Source organism: Ostrinia furnacalis, unplaced genomic scaffold (assembly GCF_004193835.3).
Source record: "Ostrinia furnacalis isolate ACB-3 unplaced genomic scaffold, ASM419383v2 OfSCF3012, whole genome shotgun sequence".
In the NCBI taxonomy this organism is placed as follows: domain Eukaryota; kingdom Metazoa; phylum Arthropoda; class Insecta; order Lepidoptera; family Crambidae; genus Ostrinia; species Ostrinia furnacalis.
The window spans coordinates 1028846-1048765 of record NW_021133251.1 but is presented as its reverse complement, the minus strand read 5'-3'; the positions used below and the strand labels follow the sequence as shown (position 1 = coordinate 1048765).

At 45.3% G+C, this 19920-nt stretch overlaps 2 protein-coding genes across 2 annotated transcripts; both read right to left on the bottom strand.

Moving 5' to 3' along the window:
- Positions 1–376: 376 nt before the first annotated feature.
- LOC114356970 (dynein heavy chain 1, axonemal-like) lies at positions 377–2767 on the bottom strand. The gene is made up of 4 exons (XM_028310371.1): positions 2607–2767; positions 1878–2052; positions 1050–1213; positions 377–557 (listed from the first exon to the last, which is right to left on the bottom strand). Exons 1-4 carry the CDS (start codon positions 2765–2767, stop codon positions 377–379), a joined length of 681 nt encoding a protein of 226 aa, XP_028166172.1.
- Positions 2768–10588: 7821 nt separating this feature from the next.
- On the bottom strand, positions 10589–13850 carry LOC114356969 (dynein heavy chain 1, axonemal-like). Its single transcript, XM_028310370.1, has 3 exons — positions 13716–13850; positions 12813–12951; positions 10589–10794 (listed from the first exon to the last, which is right to left on the bottom strand). Exons 1-3 carry the CDS (start codon positions 13848–13850, stop codon positions 10589–10591), a joined length of 480 nt encoding a protein of 159 aa, XP_028166171.1.
- Between the last annotated feature and the right edge of the window lie 6070 nt (positions 13851–19920).

Genomic DNA, 19920 nt, shown 5'->3' with positions numbered 1-19920 from the left:
GTTGCCCGGCAAACGAAAGGTCATTTGCTAATCATTCGGTCATTGCGAAAATTTTCAAGTATGTAAGCCAGGGTCACTTCAAGAATACTGCGAAATATTACCATTTTTTTATTTCCAAACTTTAATAAGAGTTTAGTAAACAAATTATTTGCATAACGCGACTTATATCTAGCTACTAGTATACAGTCATATAGAATAGTAAAACCAATTAGAATGAGATTTGTGAGAACATACAGCAGACCGAGGGCCCCCGCTAAAACTAGCGCGGGACCCGCGCGCGATTCTGTATCGAAAACTAGGGTGAGCAAGTCTGAGCAACGCACGAGGGTTTTTAAATTGAAATACAACAATAATACGAAAACAATGACTGTGTTTATCACCTGTTCCCAAGGTACTCGCTGGAGTATTTAAACACTGAGTTGAGCGCCTTAACGTCGCAGTAGTTCTGGCTGAACTGACGGTAATAAGGCGCCGTGTCTAGTCGGTTCTCATCCTGGTAGATCTCGCGGGACTCGCCTTCCTCAAACTCGTACATTGGCTTCACTACTTGGTAGTACCTGGTGGAGTATTCAAGTTTCGTTCGTTCGTTTCAGCCGAAAGACGTCCACTGCTGGACAAAGGCCTCCCCCAAGGATTTCCACAAAGACCGGTCCTGCACAAGTTTTCAAGTATTGGAAGAATTTAAACATGTCAATGAAAGGTGACATTAGCTCAACAGTTTAGGTCGACTGCCAATTCCGGAGAATACTAGTTGGGTCCCTAAGAGCGTCTAGACTATTGTGGTGAACCCACCTAAGCATATCTATATTTAGCCTTCCTAAAAGAGCTAGGAGGGATGTCTTAAAAAACAAACATTTTAAAAATCCTTACTTTAGTAATTGATCAACGCCAGAAAAAGACTACTGATATTTTGGTGCCAACACCTTCTTTCCTTTTATACCTTATTTATCCTTCTTGTTATTTTCATCGTAATAATTGTTTCTTTCTTTCAAACAAGCTAGGCCAGCCTGTTGGCAAATGTTTTGATTCAACTTGCGAAAAATGCATACCTAAGCTGACAAGTCCACTGGAAGTCAGACACATTCTTCACGTTCTCATCCACCAGCGTCCTGGTGACGTCACGCGCGTGCACCTCAATCACGATCAGAGCACACACCACCTCGCGCTGGAAGAATGTCAGCTCGCCCTTTACAAGTCCGCGAAGACTGTCCAGCTGAAACAAATGGCTATGTCAAGAATAGCTATGATGAATGTTCTCGCAACAATTAGACACGGAACATAATAAGAAGATGAAAAAGGACGAGACACTAATCACTGGCAGCTATTGACTGGCAAGGGAAGTGATGAGCAAATTCGGAATCTTCAACCACAGAGAAACTGGTTATTTTACCTTCATCAGCCTCTACTTATACGTCTCCCCGAACTATCGAGCCTTCAACTGCCTCTAACACTTACCACGAGCAGACTATCTTCGAAGAACTGGTCCATGTTGTAGTCCTCTGCAGCAGCAAGAGGCAGTCTCATTAAGATGCCACACCTCTCTCTAAGCGTGCTATCACCATGAGCAGTTCCTTCTCAAATAACTGGTCCATGTCCACAACTGTCTCCAAGCGTGCTATTGATAGCACGCGTGGGTATACCTACATGATGATCACCACCTTGGAACTGCCTCTAGCATGCATCATGACCAGGTTCTTTTTGCGCCAGTGCTTCATTTTCACGCCGTCCCGAGCGTGCAATCATCACCTGCAAGCTGTAGCACTTACCATAAGCAGGTTTTCCACGCTGAAGTCCTCTATAGCCGCTAGAGGCGGTCCTATCACGTCATCACCTCTCTGCAACCGTCCTATCATCACCTGACACCCTTCACCACTCACCATGAGCAGGTTCTCCTCGAAGAACTGGTCCATGCGGTAGTCCTCGATGGCGGCCTCCACGCCGGCCGTCCAGGCGGTCTGCGAGCCGGCGATGACCACCTGCCCCGGCCAGCGCAGCACCCACTCGGCGCGTGGCATCGTCCACAGCTCTTCTAGACCAGCTACCAGGGTCAGACTGGCCAAGGATAGACGGACCTAGCACTATACTCTAAGAGTGACACCGTTTGAGTATCACTCGATGGCAGCCAGAGGCAGTCGCTTCACGTAGATGCTATAACAGTGACACACAAATGGTTGAGCCAAAGTCCCCGTTGGCAGCTAGAGGCGATCTTATTACGACGTCACTTTTCTCCGAGCGTGCTATCACCACCTGCAACCCTAACTCACTAAAGCATGCTTCGATCATCTGCTAGATCCCTTGTCAGTCACTATGAGCAGTTCCTCCTCAAAGAACTGGTCCATGATCGTACCTGTCTCCAAGCGTGCTACTGATAGCACGCGTGGGTATACCTAGATGATGATCACCACCTTGAACTGCCTCTAGCACTCATCATGAGCAGGTTCTTCTTGAAGTATGGACCAGAGCTTCATTTGCACCTCGTCCAGAGCGTGCTATCATCACCTGCAAGCTGTAGGTCTTACCATAAGCAGGTTCTCCACGTTGTAATCTTCTATAGCAGCTAGAGGCAGTCTTATTACGTCGCCACCTCTCCCTGAGCCAACTATCACCACCTGCTCCCTCCAGCACTCACCATAAGCAGGTTCTCCTCGAAGAACTGGTCCATGCGGTAGTCCTCGATGGCGGCCTCCACGCCGGCCGTCCAGGCGGTCTGCGAGCCGGCGATGACCACCTGCCCCGGCCAGCGCAGCACCCACTCGGCGCGCGGCATCGTCCACAGCTCCTCTAGACCAGCTACCAGTGTCAGCCGGACTGGCCAAAGGTAGACGGATCTTAGTGTAACTAGACTATAGACTAAGTCCATTTGAGGACCACTCGACAGGCAGTCGCTTCACGTAGACATATTTCTCCGAGCGTGCAACTACCACCTGCAACTCTCAACTCACCAAAGCGTGCTTTGATCATATGCCACAGTCCTCGCCATTCACTATGAGTAGGATCTCCTCAAAGAGCTGGTCAATGCTTCGCTCACATTTCTGCTCGAACATGGTATTGTCACAACTAGCTGTAGAACTCACCACGAGCACTTCTTTCTCAAAGAACTGGTCCATGTTCGTACCTGTCTCCAAACGTGCTATTGATAACACACTTGGAGATACCTAGATGATGAGCACCATCTTGGAACTGCCTGTATCAATCACCATGAGCAGGCTCTCTTCGAAGAACTGACTGAACAGGCTGGTCCATGCATCGCTCGCACCTTTCCCCAAGTCTGTTATTACCACCTGCACCCTTCTCCACTTACCATCAGCATACCATGTTTTCCTCGAAGAATCTCGCAGTGTTATCACGTCGCCACCTCTCCCTGAGCCAACTACCACCACCTGCACCCTCCACCACTCACCATGAGCAGGTTCTCCTCGAAGAACTGGTCCATGCGGTAGTCCTCGATGGCGGCCACCACGCCGGCCGTCCAGGCGGTCTGCGAGCCGGCGATGACCACCTGCCCCGGCCAGCGCAGCACCCACTCGCCGCGCGGCATTGTCCACAGCTCTTCTAGACCAGCTACCAGCGGCAGACGGACTGGCCAAGGATAGATGGACCTAGCACAATAGTCTAAGAGTGACACCATTTGAGGATCAGTCGATGGCAGCTAGAGGCAGTCGCTTTACGTAGACGCTCTAACAGTTACTCCCAAATGGTCGAGTCAAAGTCTTTGTTGGCAGTTAGAGGCAGTCGCATAGCGACACCTCTCTCCGAGCGTGCTATCACCACCTGCAACCCTAACTCACTAAAGCATGCTTCGATCATCTGCTAGAGCCCTTGTCAGTCACTATGAGCAGTTCCTTCTCAAAGAACTGGTCCATGATCGTACCTGTCTCCAAGCGTGCTATTGATAGCACGCGTGGGTATACCTAGATGATATAACCACCTTAAGCTGCCTCTAGCACTGGATGAACTTGTTCATGCTTCGCTCGAACTTTCTCCCAAGCTTGCTATCATCACCTGCAGCCTACAGCACTCACTATGAGCAAATTCTTTTCGAAGAACTGGTCCATGCAGTAGTTTTCTATAGCAGCCAGAGGAGGTCTTATCACGTCACCCCTCTCCCTGAGCCAACTATCACCTCCTGCACCCTCCACCACTCACCATGAGCAGGTTCTCCTCGAAGAACTGGTCCATGCGGTAGTCCTCGATGGCGGCCTCCACGCCGGCCGTCCAGGCGGTCTGCGAGCCGGCGATGACCACCTGCCCCGGCCAGCGCAGCACCCACTCGGCGCGCGGCATCGTCCACAGCTCCTCTAGACCAGTGTCAACCGGACTGGCCAAGGATAGGTGGATCGAGCACTATAGTCTAAGAGTGACATCGTTTGAGGATCACTCGATGGCAGCTAGAGGCAGTCGCTTTAAGTAGACGCTCTAACAATGACACCCAAATGGTCGAGTCTGAAGTCGTCGATGGCAGCTAGAAGCTATCGTAATACGACGTCACTTTTCTCCGAGCGTGCTATCACCACCTGCAAACCTAACTCACTAAAGCATGTTTGGAGCATCTGCCACAGCCCTTGTCACTATGAGTAGGATCTCTTCAAAGAACTAGTCCATGCTTCGTTCACACCTCTCCGCAGAGCATGGTACCTGCAACTGGCTACAGTACTCACCATGAGCAATTTCTTCTCGAAAGAACTGATCCATGTTCACACCTATACCCCAGCAAGCCTGGAGATATCTAGATGATGATCATCACTTTAAACTGCCTGTAGCATTGACCTTGAGCAGATTCTTCGTAAGGACTGGCCCATGNATCGTTTTACAGTTAATGGTAGGGTGGCACTATTGGTGGTGCAAAAGGGATTAAAAAATACCCTTTGCACCACCAGTGGTGCAGGCCGGTGGTGCAAAGGGTACAAAAGGCGAACAGCTAGGGACTGGAATTCGCTGCCTGCTGCTGTCTTTCCTGAACACTATAATCCGGGCCCTTGTAAGGCGAGAGTGAATAGACACTAACAGGGCAGATATGTACCATCCTAGACTGCATCTCACTTAGCACCAGGTGCGATTACGGTCAAATACAAGCCGTCATGCATAAAAAAAGAATGTGTAGTGGCAAAACGTAAATTACACGCCCCTTCTACGTTGTAAATAATAACTAATAAATGTAACGTTTGGCATTACTGGCAGTTAAATGAATATTATGTATTTAATAGTACCTGCTGAGCGACCACAGACAACACTTCAATATCGATTCGGTTGAACTCGTCAAAACACGCCCAGGCTCCAGACCTGTAATGAAAAATTAATATAAACAATAAGAGCCTTTACAAAAAATTAGAGGCTAGTTTCCTAAAAAAAATGTTTTTAGTCCGTCATGTTTAATATCAAAAAATATTGGACACATATATTTTTATTTGTCAATCTAACAAATAATCACATAGTTGTGGTGCGTTGAAGTTCCGCACGACGTCACAACGTGCGGCACTTTTATGCACGCATTGACGACACGGGCCTCTTATGAACTTTGGCGCGCTTTATCTCTTTAAATTTTCATTAGTTTGAAAAAGTGAAAAATACGTGTAGAGTATTTTTTGATAAGTTAACTGACGGACTAATTAAAACTCTTGCTTTTTGACCCAGGAAACATCCCTATTCTTTAAGGGTATTTATATCGCTTACGCAGCCAGTCCTTTGAAGAATTTTCCCATGGCCATGAAGTCGAGCTGGTCTGAACAGTTGAATACAACGCATTGCACAGCGAGAGCCTTCGCCAGATCCTATAAAAAGAAGTACTTTCTTAGTTACAAATTATACTATTTGTAAGGGATATTAGGTATAATTATATCACGCATTATAAGCTTTATACGCTAGAATCTTGTACTGCAGTACATCAGACTACAAAGTTTATTGTAAAATAGAACTTTTCAACCATCATAACATTTATTTTCTATTGCAGGAGAACAACTGTCTCTAATTTACCAGGTGGTGCGGCTCAATCCCTCTATCAAGCTTTCTAGTATTTAATTGCATAAATTATATTATAACTAAATAAAATTAATTAACTTCCTTTTTTATCTAAATCGTAATTTCTAGTAAATGATCCTCATTTGCCCTGGTAACTTGGCCTACACTTCCCACGCTGGCTAGGCGGGTAAGAGAGGCTTTTTATAACTAACGCCTAAGGCCCGGTTTCCATCAAAATAGAACGGAGAAATGTTTTAAACAACCAATCAGATTTCATTATTTTCACTTCTCTTCTTCGCTCCGCGCCGCGCAGCCTCCGCTGTCAAATTCTATTCCCACCTCTCGTTCCCACCACTGCAACTTCTGTGTAGCCAGGATCTACATCTTGACCGCCATAAAAACCCATCCAATGAAGGTCAAGTTTGTCCCGGGGAAAGTTAAACTGTCATTGGACCCGCAACGAAATTATCAGAAGAACATAGGATAGTCAAATTAATTAACGGTCTGACAAACTGTTTATATGATATCCATCTATTATACTGTTACCTTAGTGGTCTCAGTCTTGCCGGTGCCGGCGGGCCCGGCGGGCGCGCCGCCGAAGTAGAGATGCATGGCGCACATCAGCGTCAGGTAGCAACGGTCGGTCAGCGGCGTGATCACCAGCCGCCCGCTGTGATAAGAAGTATTGATAAGAACTGTCACTAAGAGCTATCACTGCAAATGGACACTATAGATAGATCGCCACGATCTTTCGCTTGCCTTTAGACTAGGCGCAGACCACCGATTTTTAGTTGGCCGATAGTTGGGCCCGATTTTAATTTGTACGAAGAATCGGCCAAATCAGATCGCTGTAATGTGCGTACTTCCATACATGCCCATACCGATCAACTGCCAGACTAAACTATTGGCCGACGAAAAATCGATGGTCTGCGCCTAGGCTTACGCTTAGGCTTAGTTGCCCGGCAAACGAAAGGTCATTTGCTAATCATTCGGTCATTGCAAAAATTTTCAAGTATGTAAGCCAGGGTCACTTCAAGAATACTGCGAGACATTACCATTTTTTTTATTTCCAAACTTTAATAAGAGTTTAGTAAACAAATTATTTGCATAACGCGACTTATATCTAGCTACTAGTATACAGAGCTATTAGAATGAGATTTGTGAGAACATGCAGACCGAGGGCCTCCGCTAAAACTAGCGCGGGTAGGCGGGAAAATTAGGGTAAACAACGCACGAGGGTGCCTAGGATATTTTAAATTGAAAGACAACAATAATACGAAAACAATGTTTATAGTAGCCTGTGTTTATCACCTGTTCCCAAGGTACTCGCTGGAGTATTTGAAGACGGAGTTTAACGCCTTAACGTCGCAGTAGTTCTGGCTAAACTGGCGGTAATAAGGCGCGGTGTCTAGCCGGTTCTCATCTTGGTAGATCTCGCGGGACTCGCCTTCCTCAAACTCATACATTGGCTTCACTACTTGATAGTACCTGGTGGAGTATTCAAGTTATCAAGTTCGTTCGTTCGTTTCAGCCGAAAGACGTCTACTGCTGGACAAAGGCCTCCCCCAAGGATTTCCACAAAGACCGGTCCTGCACAAGTTTTCAAGTATTGGAAGAATTTAAACATGTCAATGACAGGTGACATTAGCTCAACAGTTTAGGTCGACTGCCGAATCCGGAGAATACTAGTTCGGTCCCTAAGAGCGTCTAGACTATTGTGGTGAACGCACCCACCTAAGCATATCTATATTTAGCCTTCCTAAAAGAGCTAGGAGGGATGTCTTAAAAAATAAACATTTTAAAAATCCTTACTTTAGTAATTCATCAACGCCAGAAAAAGACTACTGATATGTTGGTGCAAACACCTTCTTTCCCTTTATACCTTCTTTGTCCTTCTTGTGATTTTCATCGTAATAATTGTTTTTTTCTTTCAAACAAGCTAGGCCAGCCTGTTGGCAAATGTTTTGATTCAACTTGCGAAAGATACATACCTAAGCTGGCAAGTCCACTGGAAGTCAGACACATTCTTCACGTTCTCATCCACCAGCGTCCTGGTGACGTCACGCGCGTGCACCTCAATCACGATCAGAGCACACACCACCTCGCGTTGGAAGAATGTCAGCTCGCCCTTCACCAGACCGCGAAGACTGTCCAGCTGAAACAAATGGCTATGTCAAGAAGAATAGCTATAGTGACTGTTCCTGGAACAATCAGATCGATAAGGACGAATACGAGTATAGATAAAAATAGCGTGATACTAATCAAGTCCTAGGGGCAGGTATTGACCTGGCAGTCCGAAGGTGGAAGCTAGCTTATCCAGAGTCCTCAACCATGGAGGAACTAAGGTATCATACCTTCATCAACTTTACGTTTTCCCGAGCATATTTTCGTCACCTGCAACTGCTGCCCCTAACACTCACTATAAGTAGGTTGACCTAAAGGAACTCCATACGGTACATGCAGCCACGCATCTCTCAAAGCGTGCTATCATCACCTGCACCTTTCAACACTCTTCATGAGAAGGTTCTCCTCGAAGAACTGGTCCTTTCGGTAGTCCTCTTTAGCAGCTAAAGACGGTCTCATCACATCTTCACATCTCTCCAAGCCTGTTATCACCACCTGCACCCTCCACTACTCACCATAAGCAGGTTCTCCTCGAAGAACTGGTCCATGCGGTAGTCCTCGGTGGCGGCCTCCACGCCGGCCGTCCAGGCGGTCTGCGAGCCGGCGATGACCACCTGCCCCGGCCAGCGCAGCACCCACTCGGCGCGTGGCATCGTCCACAGCTCTTCTAGACCAGCTACCAGGGTCAGACTGGCCAAGGATAGACGGACCTAGCACTATACTCTAAGAGTGACACCGTTTGAGTATCACTCGATGGCAGCCAGAGGCAGTCGCTTCACGTAGATGCTATAACAGTGACACACAAATGGTTGAGCCAAAGTCCCCGTTGGCAGCTAGAGGCGATCTTATTACGACGTCACTTTTCTCCGAGCGTGCTATCACCACCTGCAAACCTGACTCACCAAAGCATGTTTGGAGCATCTGCTACAGCTCTTGTCAGTCACTATGAGTAGGTTCTCCTCAAAGAACTGGTCCATGTTCGTACCTGTCTCTAAGCGTGCAATTGATAGCACACTTGGAGATACCCTGATGATGAGCACCATCTTGGAACTGCCTGTATCAATCACCATGAGCAGGCTCTATTCGAAGAACTGACTGAACAGGGTGGTCCATGCTTCGCTCGCACCTTTCCCCAAGCCTGTTATCACCACCTGCAACCTCCACCACTCACCATGAGCAGGTTCTCCTCGAAGAACTGGTCCATGCGGTAGTCCTCGATGGCGGCCTCCACGCCGGCCGTCCAGGCGGTCTGCGAGCCGGCGATGACCACCTGCCCCGGCCAGCGCAGCACCCACTCGGCGCGTGGCATCGTCCACAGCTCTTCTAGACCAGCTACCAGGGTCAGACTGGCCAAGGATAGACGGACCTAGCACTATACTCTAAGAGTGACACCGTTTGAGTATCACTCGATGGCAGCCAGAGGCAGTCGCTTCACGTAGATGCTATAACAGTGACACACAAATGGTTGAGCCAAAGTCCCCGTTGGCAGCTAGAGGCGATCTTATTACGACGTCACTTTTCTCCGAGCGTGCTATCACCACCTGCAAACCTGACTCACCAAAGCATGTTTGGAGCATCTGCTACAGCTCTTGTCAGTCACTATGAGTAGGTTCTCCTCAAAGAACTGGTCCATGTTCGTACCTGTCTCTAAGCGTGCAATTGATAGCACACTTGGAGATACCCTGATGATGAGCACCATCTTGGAACTGCCTGTATCAATCACCATGAGCAGGCTCTATTCGAAGAACTGACTGAACAGGGTGGTCCATGCTTCGCTCGCACCTTTCCCCAAGCCTGTTATCACCACCTGCAACCTCCACTACTCACCATGAGCAGGTTCTCCTCGAAGAACTGGTCCATGCGGTAGTCCTCGATGGCGGCCTCCACGCCGGCCGTCCAGGCGGTCTGCGAGCCGGCGATGACCACCTGCCCCGGCCAGCGCAGCACCCACTCGGCGCGCGGCATCGTCCACAGCTCCTCTAGACCAGCCACCAGCGGCAGACTGGACAAGGATAGACGGACCGACCCCTATAGTCTAAGAGTGACACCATTTGAGAATCACTCGATGGCAGCTAGAGGAAGTCGCTTCACGTAGACACTTTTCTCCGAGCGTGCAATGACCACCTGCAACCCTAACTCACCAAAGCAAGTTTGGAGCATCTGCTACAGCCCTTGTCACTCACTATGAGTAGAATCTCCTCAAAGAGCTGGTTCATGCTTCGCTCACACCTCTCCACCTAACTCACTAAAGCATGTTTGGAGCATCTGCTACAGCCCGTCATTCACTATGAGCAGTTTCTTCTCAAAGAGCTGGTCCATATTTCGCTCACACCTCTTCGTAAGCATGGTGACTCACCATGAGCAATTTCTTCTCAAAGAACTGGTCCATGCGGTAGTCCTCTGTATCAGCAAGAGGCAGTCTCATTACGACGCCACGCCTCTCTCTAAGGACTAACTTAAGAGGAGAGGCTGATCCATGCTTCGCTCGCATCTCTCCCTGATCCAACTATCACCACCTGCCCCCTCCACCACTCACCATGAGCAGGTTCTCCTCGAAGAACTGGTCCATGCGGTAGTCCTCGATGGCGGCCTCCACGCCGGCCGTCCAGGCGGTCTGCGAGCCGGCGATGACCACCTGCCCCGGCCAGCGCAGCACCCACTCGGCGCGCGGCATCGTCCACAGCTCCTCTAGACCAGCTACCAGTGTCAGCCGGACTGGATGGCAGACATACCATGTAGTTATTTAAGGGCCTACTGTAAAACTAATGCATTAATTTGCGTGCATTAATAGGCGGGTGCCAGCTGCTGAGCGTAGGCCCGCGTCTGTCGTCCGAAACGATTACACGCTGCACCCGCGCAAGTTTTAGCGTAGGCGTAGTAATTTCTAAGGCTTATTTTCAACCGACTTCAAAAAAGGAGGAGGTTCTCAATTCGACCCGTATGTTTTTTTTTTTCTATGTTTGTTACGCGATAACTCCGCCAATTATGAACCGATTTGAACAAATCTTTTTTCGGCGTATAGGTAATACCTCAAGGGTGGTCCCATTTAAATTTAATAATAGAAAAAACAACCCCCAAGGGTGGAAAATTGGGGATGAACTTTTTTATACGCAATATTTTTAATTTTTAGTTTTTTTTGTGTTCACGCATTTGAAGTCGGTTTTATTTTTTTTAAAAGTTAATTATAGAATAACGCTGACCGCACACTGACCATCGGTGCTTAAAAACCGAGATGTATGAGCAAACACGACTGTAAAATTAATGTGACAAGGGTACCTCGCTACTTTCGAGGGGTGTATTTGCAAAGTGATATTAATATATTTCTGATGGTAAGCTAAACACCGCAAAGTCTACCCAAGGAATTCCTACACACGACCCTGCCCCCGGCAGTGGAGACGGTACGCAAAGCATTTCCTCCGCGGCAAGAAACAAAGGTTTGTATAACTTTTAAGAAAATATTAATCTAACAGAAATTTTGTGGCGGCCCGAATTTCACCGAGCCACCTAGTAGGTAATAAAATGTCCTCACTAGTGTGCCTCATGGTATCCTCTAGCAACAAAAGCCACTGCTCCACGTTGTACGAGGGATAGAACTTGTACTTGAGCTCAACTATTTCTCCCTTTCCGGAGTGCATGTGGCTGATCTTGAGATCCGGCTCAAAGGACCAATGACCAATGATGATGCTATAGTATATCAAGGTGTTCTCACTTGTGTGCCTCATAGTATCCTCTAGCAACAAAAGCCACTGTTCCACGTTGGACGAGGGATAGAACTTGTACTTGAGCTCGACTATTTCTCCCTCGCTGGAGTGCATGTGGCTGATCTTGAGATCCGCTTCAAAGGTCACCTGGCAGACAAAATTCAATTACTGTTCGCGCTGCTACATCAGCGCCACCAGCGACGCTAGCGCCCCCTATCATAATCAAGCATGCTCCATAGAAAGAGGTCTATGGAGCCGAGAGAATTTTGTCTATGCGACGACCGCCAACCGAAGCGTCGCTTCCATTTTACCGCCAACAAGANCAATTCTTCCCCGACGTGGCTGGGAGACTCGGCATGCGCTGGGTCGTACCAGATTATGTTACTTCCCAGATACTTACGGGGCATGGGTGCTTTAACAAGCGCCTGTGCGATATGCGTCTCCGGACCGCCGCGGAATGCGAATGTGGGGAACGTGAAGAGGACAGGCACCACGTTCTGTGGTCCTGCCCTTTGTACGAAGACTTACGCCAAGCTCTGCTTCAAGGAATCGTGCTCGAGAGACCCGGACCTGCCTGGTACTCCGATCTCGTCTCTTCGGAGGCGAACTTCGCCCGGCTGCGCGAATTTGCGTACGGCTGGCATAGAAGGAGGACAGCTAGCGCTGCACGGCACCAGATGGTGCCATCCGTGCCGTGATTGTCAGGCCCCAGAAGGGGGAGAACTGTAATATATAGGGACAAGGACGAAGAAAAATAACTTGTAGGGAGTCAAGAAGTGTGGCGCGGTGGAGTGCAATCTGCCGTAGGCAGCCGCAATTCCGCGCACACCTCCCGCGATTCGGCCAGTATAACCGCAAGGTTGGTATGGCCATGGGTGGTGGTGGGTTGTTCCACGTTGGACGAGGGATAGAACTTGTACTTGAGCTCGACTATTTCTCCCTCGCTGGAGTGCATGTGGCTGATCTTGAGATCCGGTTCGAAGGACCAATGACCAATGAAGATGATGCTATAGTATATCAAAGTGTTCTCACTTGTGTGCCTCATAGTATCCTCTAGCAACAAAAGCCACTGCTCCACGTTGGACGAGGGATAGAACTTGTACTTGAGCTCGACAATTTCTCCCTCGCTGGAGTGCATGTGGCTGATCCTGAGATCCGCTTCAAAGGTCACCTGGCAGACAAAATTCAATTACAATAGAATAGTATAAATGATGTAAGATGGCCCGGTTCCCACTACGCCGGACCGGCAAATTTGCCGGGAACCGGATGCCGGAAAGAGTGTTCACATAACGCCGGATGCCCGATCCCACAAGAAAGTCAAGTCAGTCTACTTTCATCAAAATATGCGAGCCGCATGACACGAAGGGAGTACGGGCGGGGCGGGCGGGTGACAAAAAAATGTTTTTCATAAAATTAATATTTTTATTAAATTTTCTTTACGCGTCACAGTTGGGGCACTCCGCTGCTCGCTAGAGTAGTCGTATGCGCTCGCACATTGCCCCGATCTGTCTGTCTCGCTCACGCCTCGACCACGCTTCCAGTGTTGTATTACTTACTACTTAGACCACGGTAATGCAAAATTTCAAGTAATTTTGAGTTCTAATAAGTGTAAATCTTACGTAAATAGTGCTAGCGACGCGTGTGTCCATAAATTACCAATTTTGGGATGATATTTTGAGTAACTTTATTTAACTTTTTTTTTTTGCATTAATAGGATCAGTATCAATAGCTCATTACCCAGAATTTTTTTTGGTGATAAAAATGTAGTGGTGTATACAGGGTGTTAGGTAAATGGGTATATGAGCCGACACTAGCCCATGTTAACATGGGCATATAAATGGAATGGTGAAGTGAAATTTGATATCATAAGGTGAGATACAGGCCAAGAGCTTCCTCGTTGTGGATAAAAATATATATATATTTTTTATCTCTGACCTTGGCAATATTCTCGAAGCACTTCCTAAGATGCGGCTGCACCGCGCGCGGGTTGCGCGACTGAGACAGTATCTCGAGCAGCTCGTCGTCGCTCAGGAAGAAGAAGCGAGGGAAACGCAGCCGTTTTAATTCCATGTACCTGGTTATAATAGAAGATATTTATTATACAGGGTGTTAGGTAAATGGGTATATGAGCCGACACTAGCCCATGTTAACATGGGCATATAAATGGTGTGGTGAAGTCAGAAATTTGATATCATCATTTTAATTTTTTTAATTTTCATACAAAATAAATTTTATAAAATCCGATTTGTATGAAAATTAAAATAATTAAAATGAAGATATCAATTTTCTGACTTCACCATACCATTTATATGGAATGCTGGGGCAACAGGTACATCAGTAGTACCATATTGCCCATTTATGCCCATTTAAGCTTACCTTTCTTTGGCAGTGAGTTTTGTATTTGGCAGTCGTGGATCAAACAAAACGTACCAGACTCCGCTATACACTCCGCAAATAATACATAAATATCCTTCCTTCGACATTTTACACTACGCTCCTAGTCCCAAACTGAGCAAAGCTATGACTATGGGTCCTAGACAACGGATATAAACATACTTAAATACCGTTTTTATATACATAAGTACATATTATACATAGTAACACCTAGACCCATCACAGAAATTAAAATGTATCAATTCAATTTCTGCCCGGCCGGGGATCGAACCCGGGACCTCTCGGCATAGTAGTCCGTTTCGAAACCACTACACCAAATGACTGACAAATAAATATTTTTACAATGCTCAATTACATCATTAAATAAATAAATAAATATTAAACAACCCAGTAATTTACAATATTAAGTAATTAGTAAAACTATGTTACTCTAGGGTTAGTTTTAATTTTTAGTGTCACAAAAACTTGGACCCCTGACCCGGAAACTAGTAAAAAACTGTATTATCAGGGTCAGTGATTCCTCAAACGAATTTAATTTAAAAAAAAAACGCAGGACAGTGTTTAAACAACCAGGAAGTGGGTTACTGAGTTACATAAAAATTATTAAGATAACTAGGTATACAAAGAGGGAAAAGATAAAAATAAAAACAAATCATTAATTACCAAGGCTGAGCTGCACCATCCTACCCCGACCTGGACGAACGTCAAAAATCTGTCAAACTCCACACAAAAAGCACCGGTTATTGTAACTGTTACGGTAAAAATAAGGTAGCGCAAGCCGCAACCAAGCCCAAGTGTACATGAGAGGATATATTTGTTAGTGTGAATGTGTTTGTATGTGTGTGGTGTGTGTATGTGTGTGTGGTGTGTGTATGTGTGAGTGGTGTGTGTGTGTGTGTGTGTGTGTGTATGAGTGATGAATACTACGTTCTTTTATTTATTTATTTTAGAAGATTTTCGGTGTCTGCATAGGATAGGTTCTGGAGATATGTTGTGACATTCTTAACCACTTCATATCTATTTAAGTTGTATATGGATGTGAATTTATGCAGTGTATTGTACAGTTTACAGGAAAGGGCAACGCACTGTCGTTTTGCAAAAGTCGTTCTACAAGTTTTTAGGCTACATACTTTGGCAGTAGAGCGTCTCTGTGAGAGAATGTTTGCATCAAATGGAAGAGTAGCGTGCTTTCGCAAAATGCACCGAAGAACATATAATTGCCGTACAGACAGGGTCTGGCACTCCGCATATAATTGGTTAGTGGGGTATTGAATATGCTTCTTGGTCATTATTTTTAGGATGGCTCTCTGCGCTCTTTCCAAGTTTAGCATAACAGTTCCCCCAGCTCCACCCCAAATTGGGATACAGTATGACAGAACCGACTGACACAGTGCAAGATACACCATTTTAACGACTTCGGGCTCAGCCAGGTGTCTTATTATTTTAAATATGTATGTTAGTTTTCTTACTCTTTTTTTAAGGGCTTCAATTTGATGGTGCCATTTTAGATTGGAATCAATAAGGATACCAAGGTATTTAACATTGGAGACAATACGAAGGAGGGGGCAGTCACATTTATGTTTGGGTGATGAGCAGGTATGTATCACAAGGTTGGATGCTTCCGGTGGTGCAGACGTAGTGGAGGTTATGGAAAAGGGGAGGACCTGCGTTTTCTCAACATTCAGCGTAAGTAAATTCTGTTTTGTCCTGTGTTTATATTTACTATTAGATCGTTTCATCCACGAACATTGGTGGGAAGGGATGACCAATTTTTGGTCGAAGGAAGCGCGGGGTGTGTGGTGTTTGATCCGAGCAATTCAAGCGTGTGTGTGTGCACTCATGGATGATTTAGCGTGTACCGATAACACTCAAACATTAACGAAAGAATGGTGGGGCGCGTCTTCGTGGATGAAACGATCTATAAAGTACTTTTTTAAAGTTAGGTACATACTCGGACTGATCAGCGCTTGCGCAGATCTATTTTATTTAAAAAGCAAAAACAGCTTTATTAATAAAAGAAAACGTTTAAATAATAAAACACAGGCTACATAGTTTTCGCCAAAAGATGGTGATGCATTTAGAAAACCAATCTCGACTGGAATGAACTATCGACTCTAATGCGAAGTGTTTGAACACTGGGGATTTTTTCCATTTGACACATCCATCTAGCTTTTTAAATCATGCCAGTTTCAGTAAACTTCATGCGTACACGGAAGGTGTCCTATATGTAAAGCAAATATAAAAGGTGATGAACTTAGAACTCACTCCGCCAATCCTCTCGCTACCACTGCCAGCAGATGCCGCGCTTCAACCAAACTGTCTAGAAGCCGGCTGTCCGGGCAGATCAACATTAACTGGAACAAATTCATTATGCACTAAACTGCAGGAATGTCTCCCTTTTTAATCTAAAAATAATTTAGAAGGGAAATAAGATTCAAATTATAGTGGGAAGTATATTCCCCTTGCCTTATTAGGGTTTTTTAATACTTAATAATTTATAGCATTCCACAGTGTAGGGTTAATAGCGAAATATGGTCAACAAATGATAAGGATACAGTTATAGTCTTTTTCACCTAAGATGATCCGTATGACGTTTCGAGTTTGAAAGATTTAGAGATGTCACATAACTAAACCATAGCGATTTATCAATCGATTTTTTTCGGAGAGTTAGTAAAACCTACTTTTAGAGAAATATTTTGTATAGGTGTTATTTAACAAAAAACATGTTTTTTTAATAACAAATATTATTGTAGCAATTTTTTGTTGATAATATTCAAATTTCATGGTCCGTTCAAAAAAACGATTCCTAAAAAGTACTGGTTCTGTTTCTTTAAATTAAAAACCATTAATTTATTTTTAATGCGTTTATTAAAGTCAATAATCGAAAAATATAGTTGATTTTTGTGATGTTTTTAATAACTAAGAATTCACTGCAATCGATTAATGAACCGCGGTAATAATCGATTTTATTATACAAGAAATACCCCAGCACTAAATCTATTCCGTTTCACACATCGCGTACATTAAATAAAAAATATTTTTACATCGTATTTAATTAAAATATAATCAATAGACTCAGATTTTACTATACATTTCAAGACAAGGTAGTTTTCTTTTTTTATCATATTGCTAATAAAATACAAATATTTTTTCAAAAATATTCTGCATATGTAGTATGCGTAATATGGATAACCTTGAAGTGTCATACGGATCATCTTACGTGAAAAAGACTATAATGATTGATATACAGTAGAATCTCGATTATCCGGACTTCGATTATCCGGATATCCGATTATCCGGACTCATTCTTCACGGTTCTAATTACGGATTTACGGTCTGGGACCCATCAAAACGACAAGGCGCCGCCACCGTAACACGGTACGGACGTCGTCTTGGATCATTGTCAAAAGAAATGGATTCATCCAATGGTCTAAATGTTGTATTGAAAACCCTTTCTATTATAAAAAGTTAATTAATGTTTGATTTTACTTCGAAATCGATTATCCGGATTTTCGATTATCCGGAATACCCCTGGTTTTAATTGATCCGGATAATCGGGATTCTACTGTAAATGGAATCTGTGACATCAGGATAACTTGCAATGAACTAATAAGTACTGGAATATCTGTAATATTTACCGGGAATGTAAACTTTTCACATTTCGGAGTACATCCTATTTACCTATGTAGGGTAAATCCTAACACAAAATGCTATTTCATTCTAAAACGTATAATAGCTTCTTCAATCAAAGTAACTCATTCAATAACCGACCTTTGGACAAGCAGCAGCAGTGCCCATTATCCGCCGCCATATCCTCTCCATTGTGCCATATTTCTTCGCTTCGAGCGGCAGCTGGCGCGAGATGTCTTCTGACGTGAAAATAGGCTCCAGGTACATCCATTCCCTGGATGTGAAATGTATGGTGAATACCCTTGGGTGTTACATACGGCACTATCTTTTCGCGATCTGAGCAATGTAGTACGAGTACCTACCAGAGAATGGGAATACATCACACATAGACAAAATAAATAGATATGATTATATTCTAGTGTGAAGAACTTTTTACTTGCGAATTGCTACATATTTGGATGCGAACACCAGACCAAGCCCGTTAAAAGCCAAGGGACAGAATCTTACTTGCCAATGGCGTCGGCTGATAGTCTCAAATAAAGCGTCATTACCTAGCAGTAGGACCAACCTTTTAAGGCTTCCACAGACCAAAGGTGCGGGTCAGTTGCAGCGCGGCTGAGGCACACTGAAAGCAGCGCAGTTTCAAAGCAGTTGCAACGCGGGCGGTTGTCAAATATTTTAATATTCAAAACCGCTTACAACGCGCTGCTACCGCCCTGCGTGCGGTGTGTCATGCTAATATGGCCGCCACTGGTCTGCCCAAGCCTTTCCTGTAATTTCTTAAGGTTCTCTCTGTTCTCAGTTCTGAAAGATCGCGCGGCAGATCATCCATCTATAAAGAAGAAAAGGACTCACTTCTGGCACTCGATCCACTCGTCCACGACTTTTTGCGTCAAACGTAGTTTTTCGTCCCACTCTGTGATGCGCAGCTCGAATGCTGCCTTGAAGGGGCTGAAGCCGAGCTGCTGCGTTACTAAAGTCACTAAAGATACCTATAAAATATACACTTACCAATGTCTTGCGAGTGACAGGATCTGTTAACAGTGGCGCCAACCGGTGAGCCTAAACTGAGCAGTATTGTGCAATTTACTCGGCATGGAGCAAACTGATAACCAGCATCGTGGCCTTCCTCACCGTGGGCCACGGCATATGCTGAGTGAAGTCCCATTGCTATAGGCATCGCTGTGCGACAGGGTGGCACTGCTCAGTTTACTTTCTCTTCCATTGTATGTTTTATGTTACCTCTGTCTTTTGTTTTTTTATTTACCTTTTGTGTCCATTGCAGTGTTTCTTTCTTTCAATTTAAAGATTCGATCTGTACTCTCTGACTCACTTCTGGCACTCGATCCACTCGTCCACGACTTTTTGCGTCAACCGTAGTTTTTCGTCCCACTCTGTGATGCGCAGCTCGAATGCTGCCTTGAAGGGGCTGAAGCCGAGCTGCTGCGTTACTAAAGATACCTATAAAATATACACTTACCAATGTCTTGCGAGTGACAGGATCTGTTAACAGTGGCGCCAACCGGTGAGCCTAAACTGAGCAGTAATTGTGCAATTTACTCGGCATGGGGCACACTGAAAACCAGTGTCGTAGCCTTCCTCACCGTGGGCCACGGCATTATGCTGAGTGGGGTCCCGTTGCGATGAGCATCGCTGTGCAACAGGCTGGCACTGCTCAGTTTACTTTCTCTTACATTGTATGTTTTATGTTACCTCTGTCTTTTGTTTTTTTATTTACCTTTTGTGTCCATTGCAGTGTTTCTTTCTTTCAATTTAAAGATTCGATCTGTACTCTCTGACTCACTTCTGGCACTCGATCCACTCGTCCACGACTTTTTGCGTCAAACGTAGTTTTTCGTCCCACTCTGTGATGCGCAGCTCGAATGCTGCCTTGAAGGGGCTGAAGCCGAGCTGCTGCGTGGCCAGAAGATGCTCGTCTAATAACTGAAGCGTTTCGTCCGCTATCTTCATTATGAATGTGCCTGTGTCGGGAGAATGTTTTGAATATCAATAAAATATTAAGGTTTATGGAGTAAGAGTGGTGTGGTTTGTAACATTTCCTGTCTGTTAATGGCCAGTAGCCATCATCGGTGGTGGTTTAACGCCACTAGATACA

Excerpts from the sequence above, each read along its gene's own strand:
- LOC114356969 (XM_028310370.1), bottom strand. The coding sequence starts at position 13,850 with ATGGAATTAAAACGGCTGCGTTTCCCTCGCTTCTTCTTCCTGAGCGAC. Across the intron at positions 12,952-13,715 it reads GCTTCGAGAATATTGCCAAG|GTGACCTTTGAAGCGGATCT; the intron begins GTCAGAGATAAA and ends TTTGTCTGCCAG. Across the intron at positions 10,795-12,812 it reads GGATACTATGAGGCACACAA|TCCGGCTGACACTGGTAGCT; the intron begins GTGAGAACACTT and ends TCTGCCATCCAG.
- LOC114356970 (XM_028310371.1), bottom strand. The coding sequence starts at position 2,767 with ATGCCGCGCGCCGAGTGGGTGCTGCGCTGGCCGGGGCAGGTGGTCATC. Across the intron at positions 2,053-2,606 it reads AGTGCTGGAGGGAGCAGGTG|TCTGACCCTGGTAGCTGGTC; the intron begins GTGATAGTTGGC and ends ATCCTTGGCCAG. Across the intron at positions 1,214-1,877 it reads TCGAGGAGAACCTGCTCATG|CTGGACAGTCTTCGCGGACT; the intron begins GTGAGTGGTGAA and ends CATTTGTTTCAG.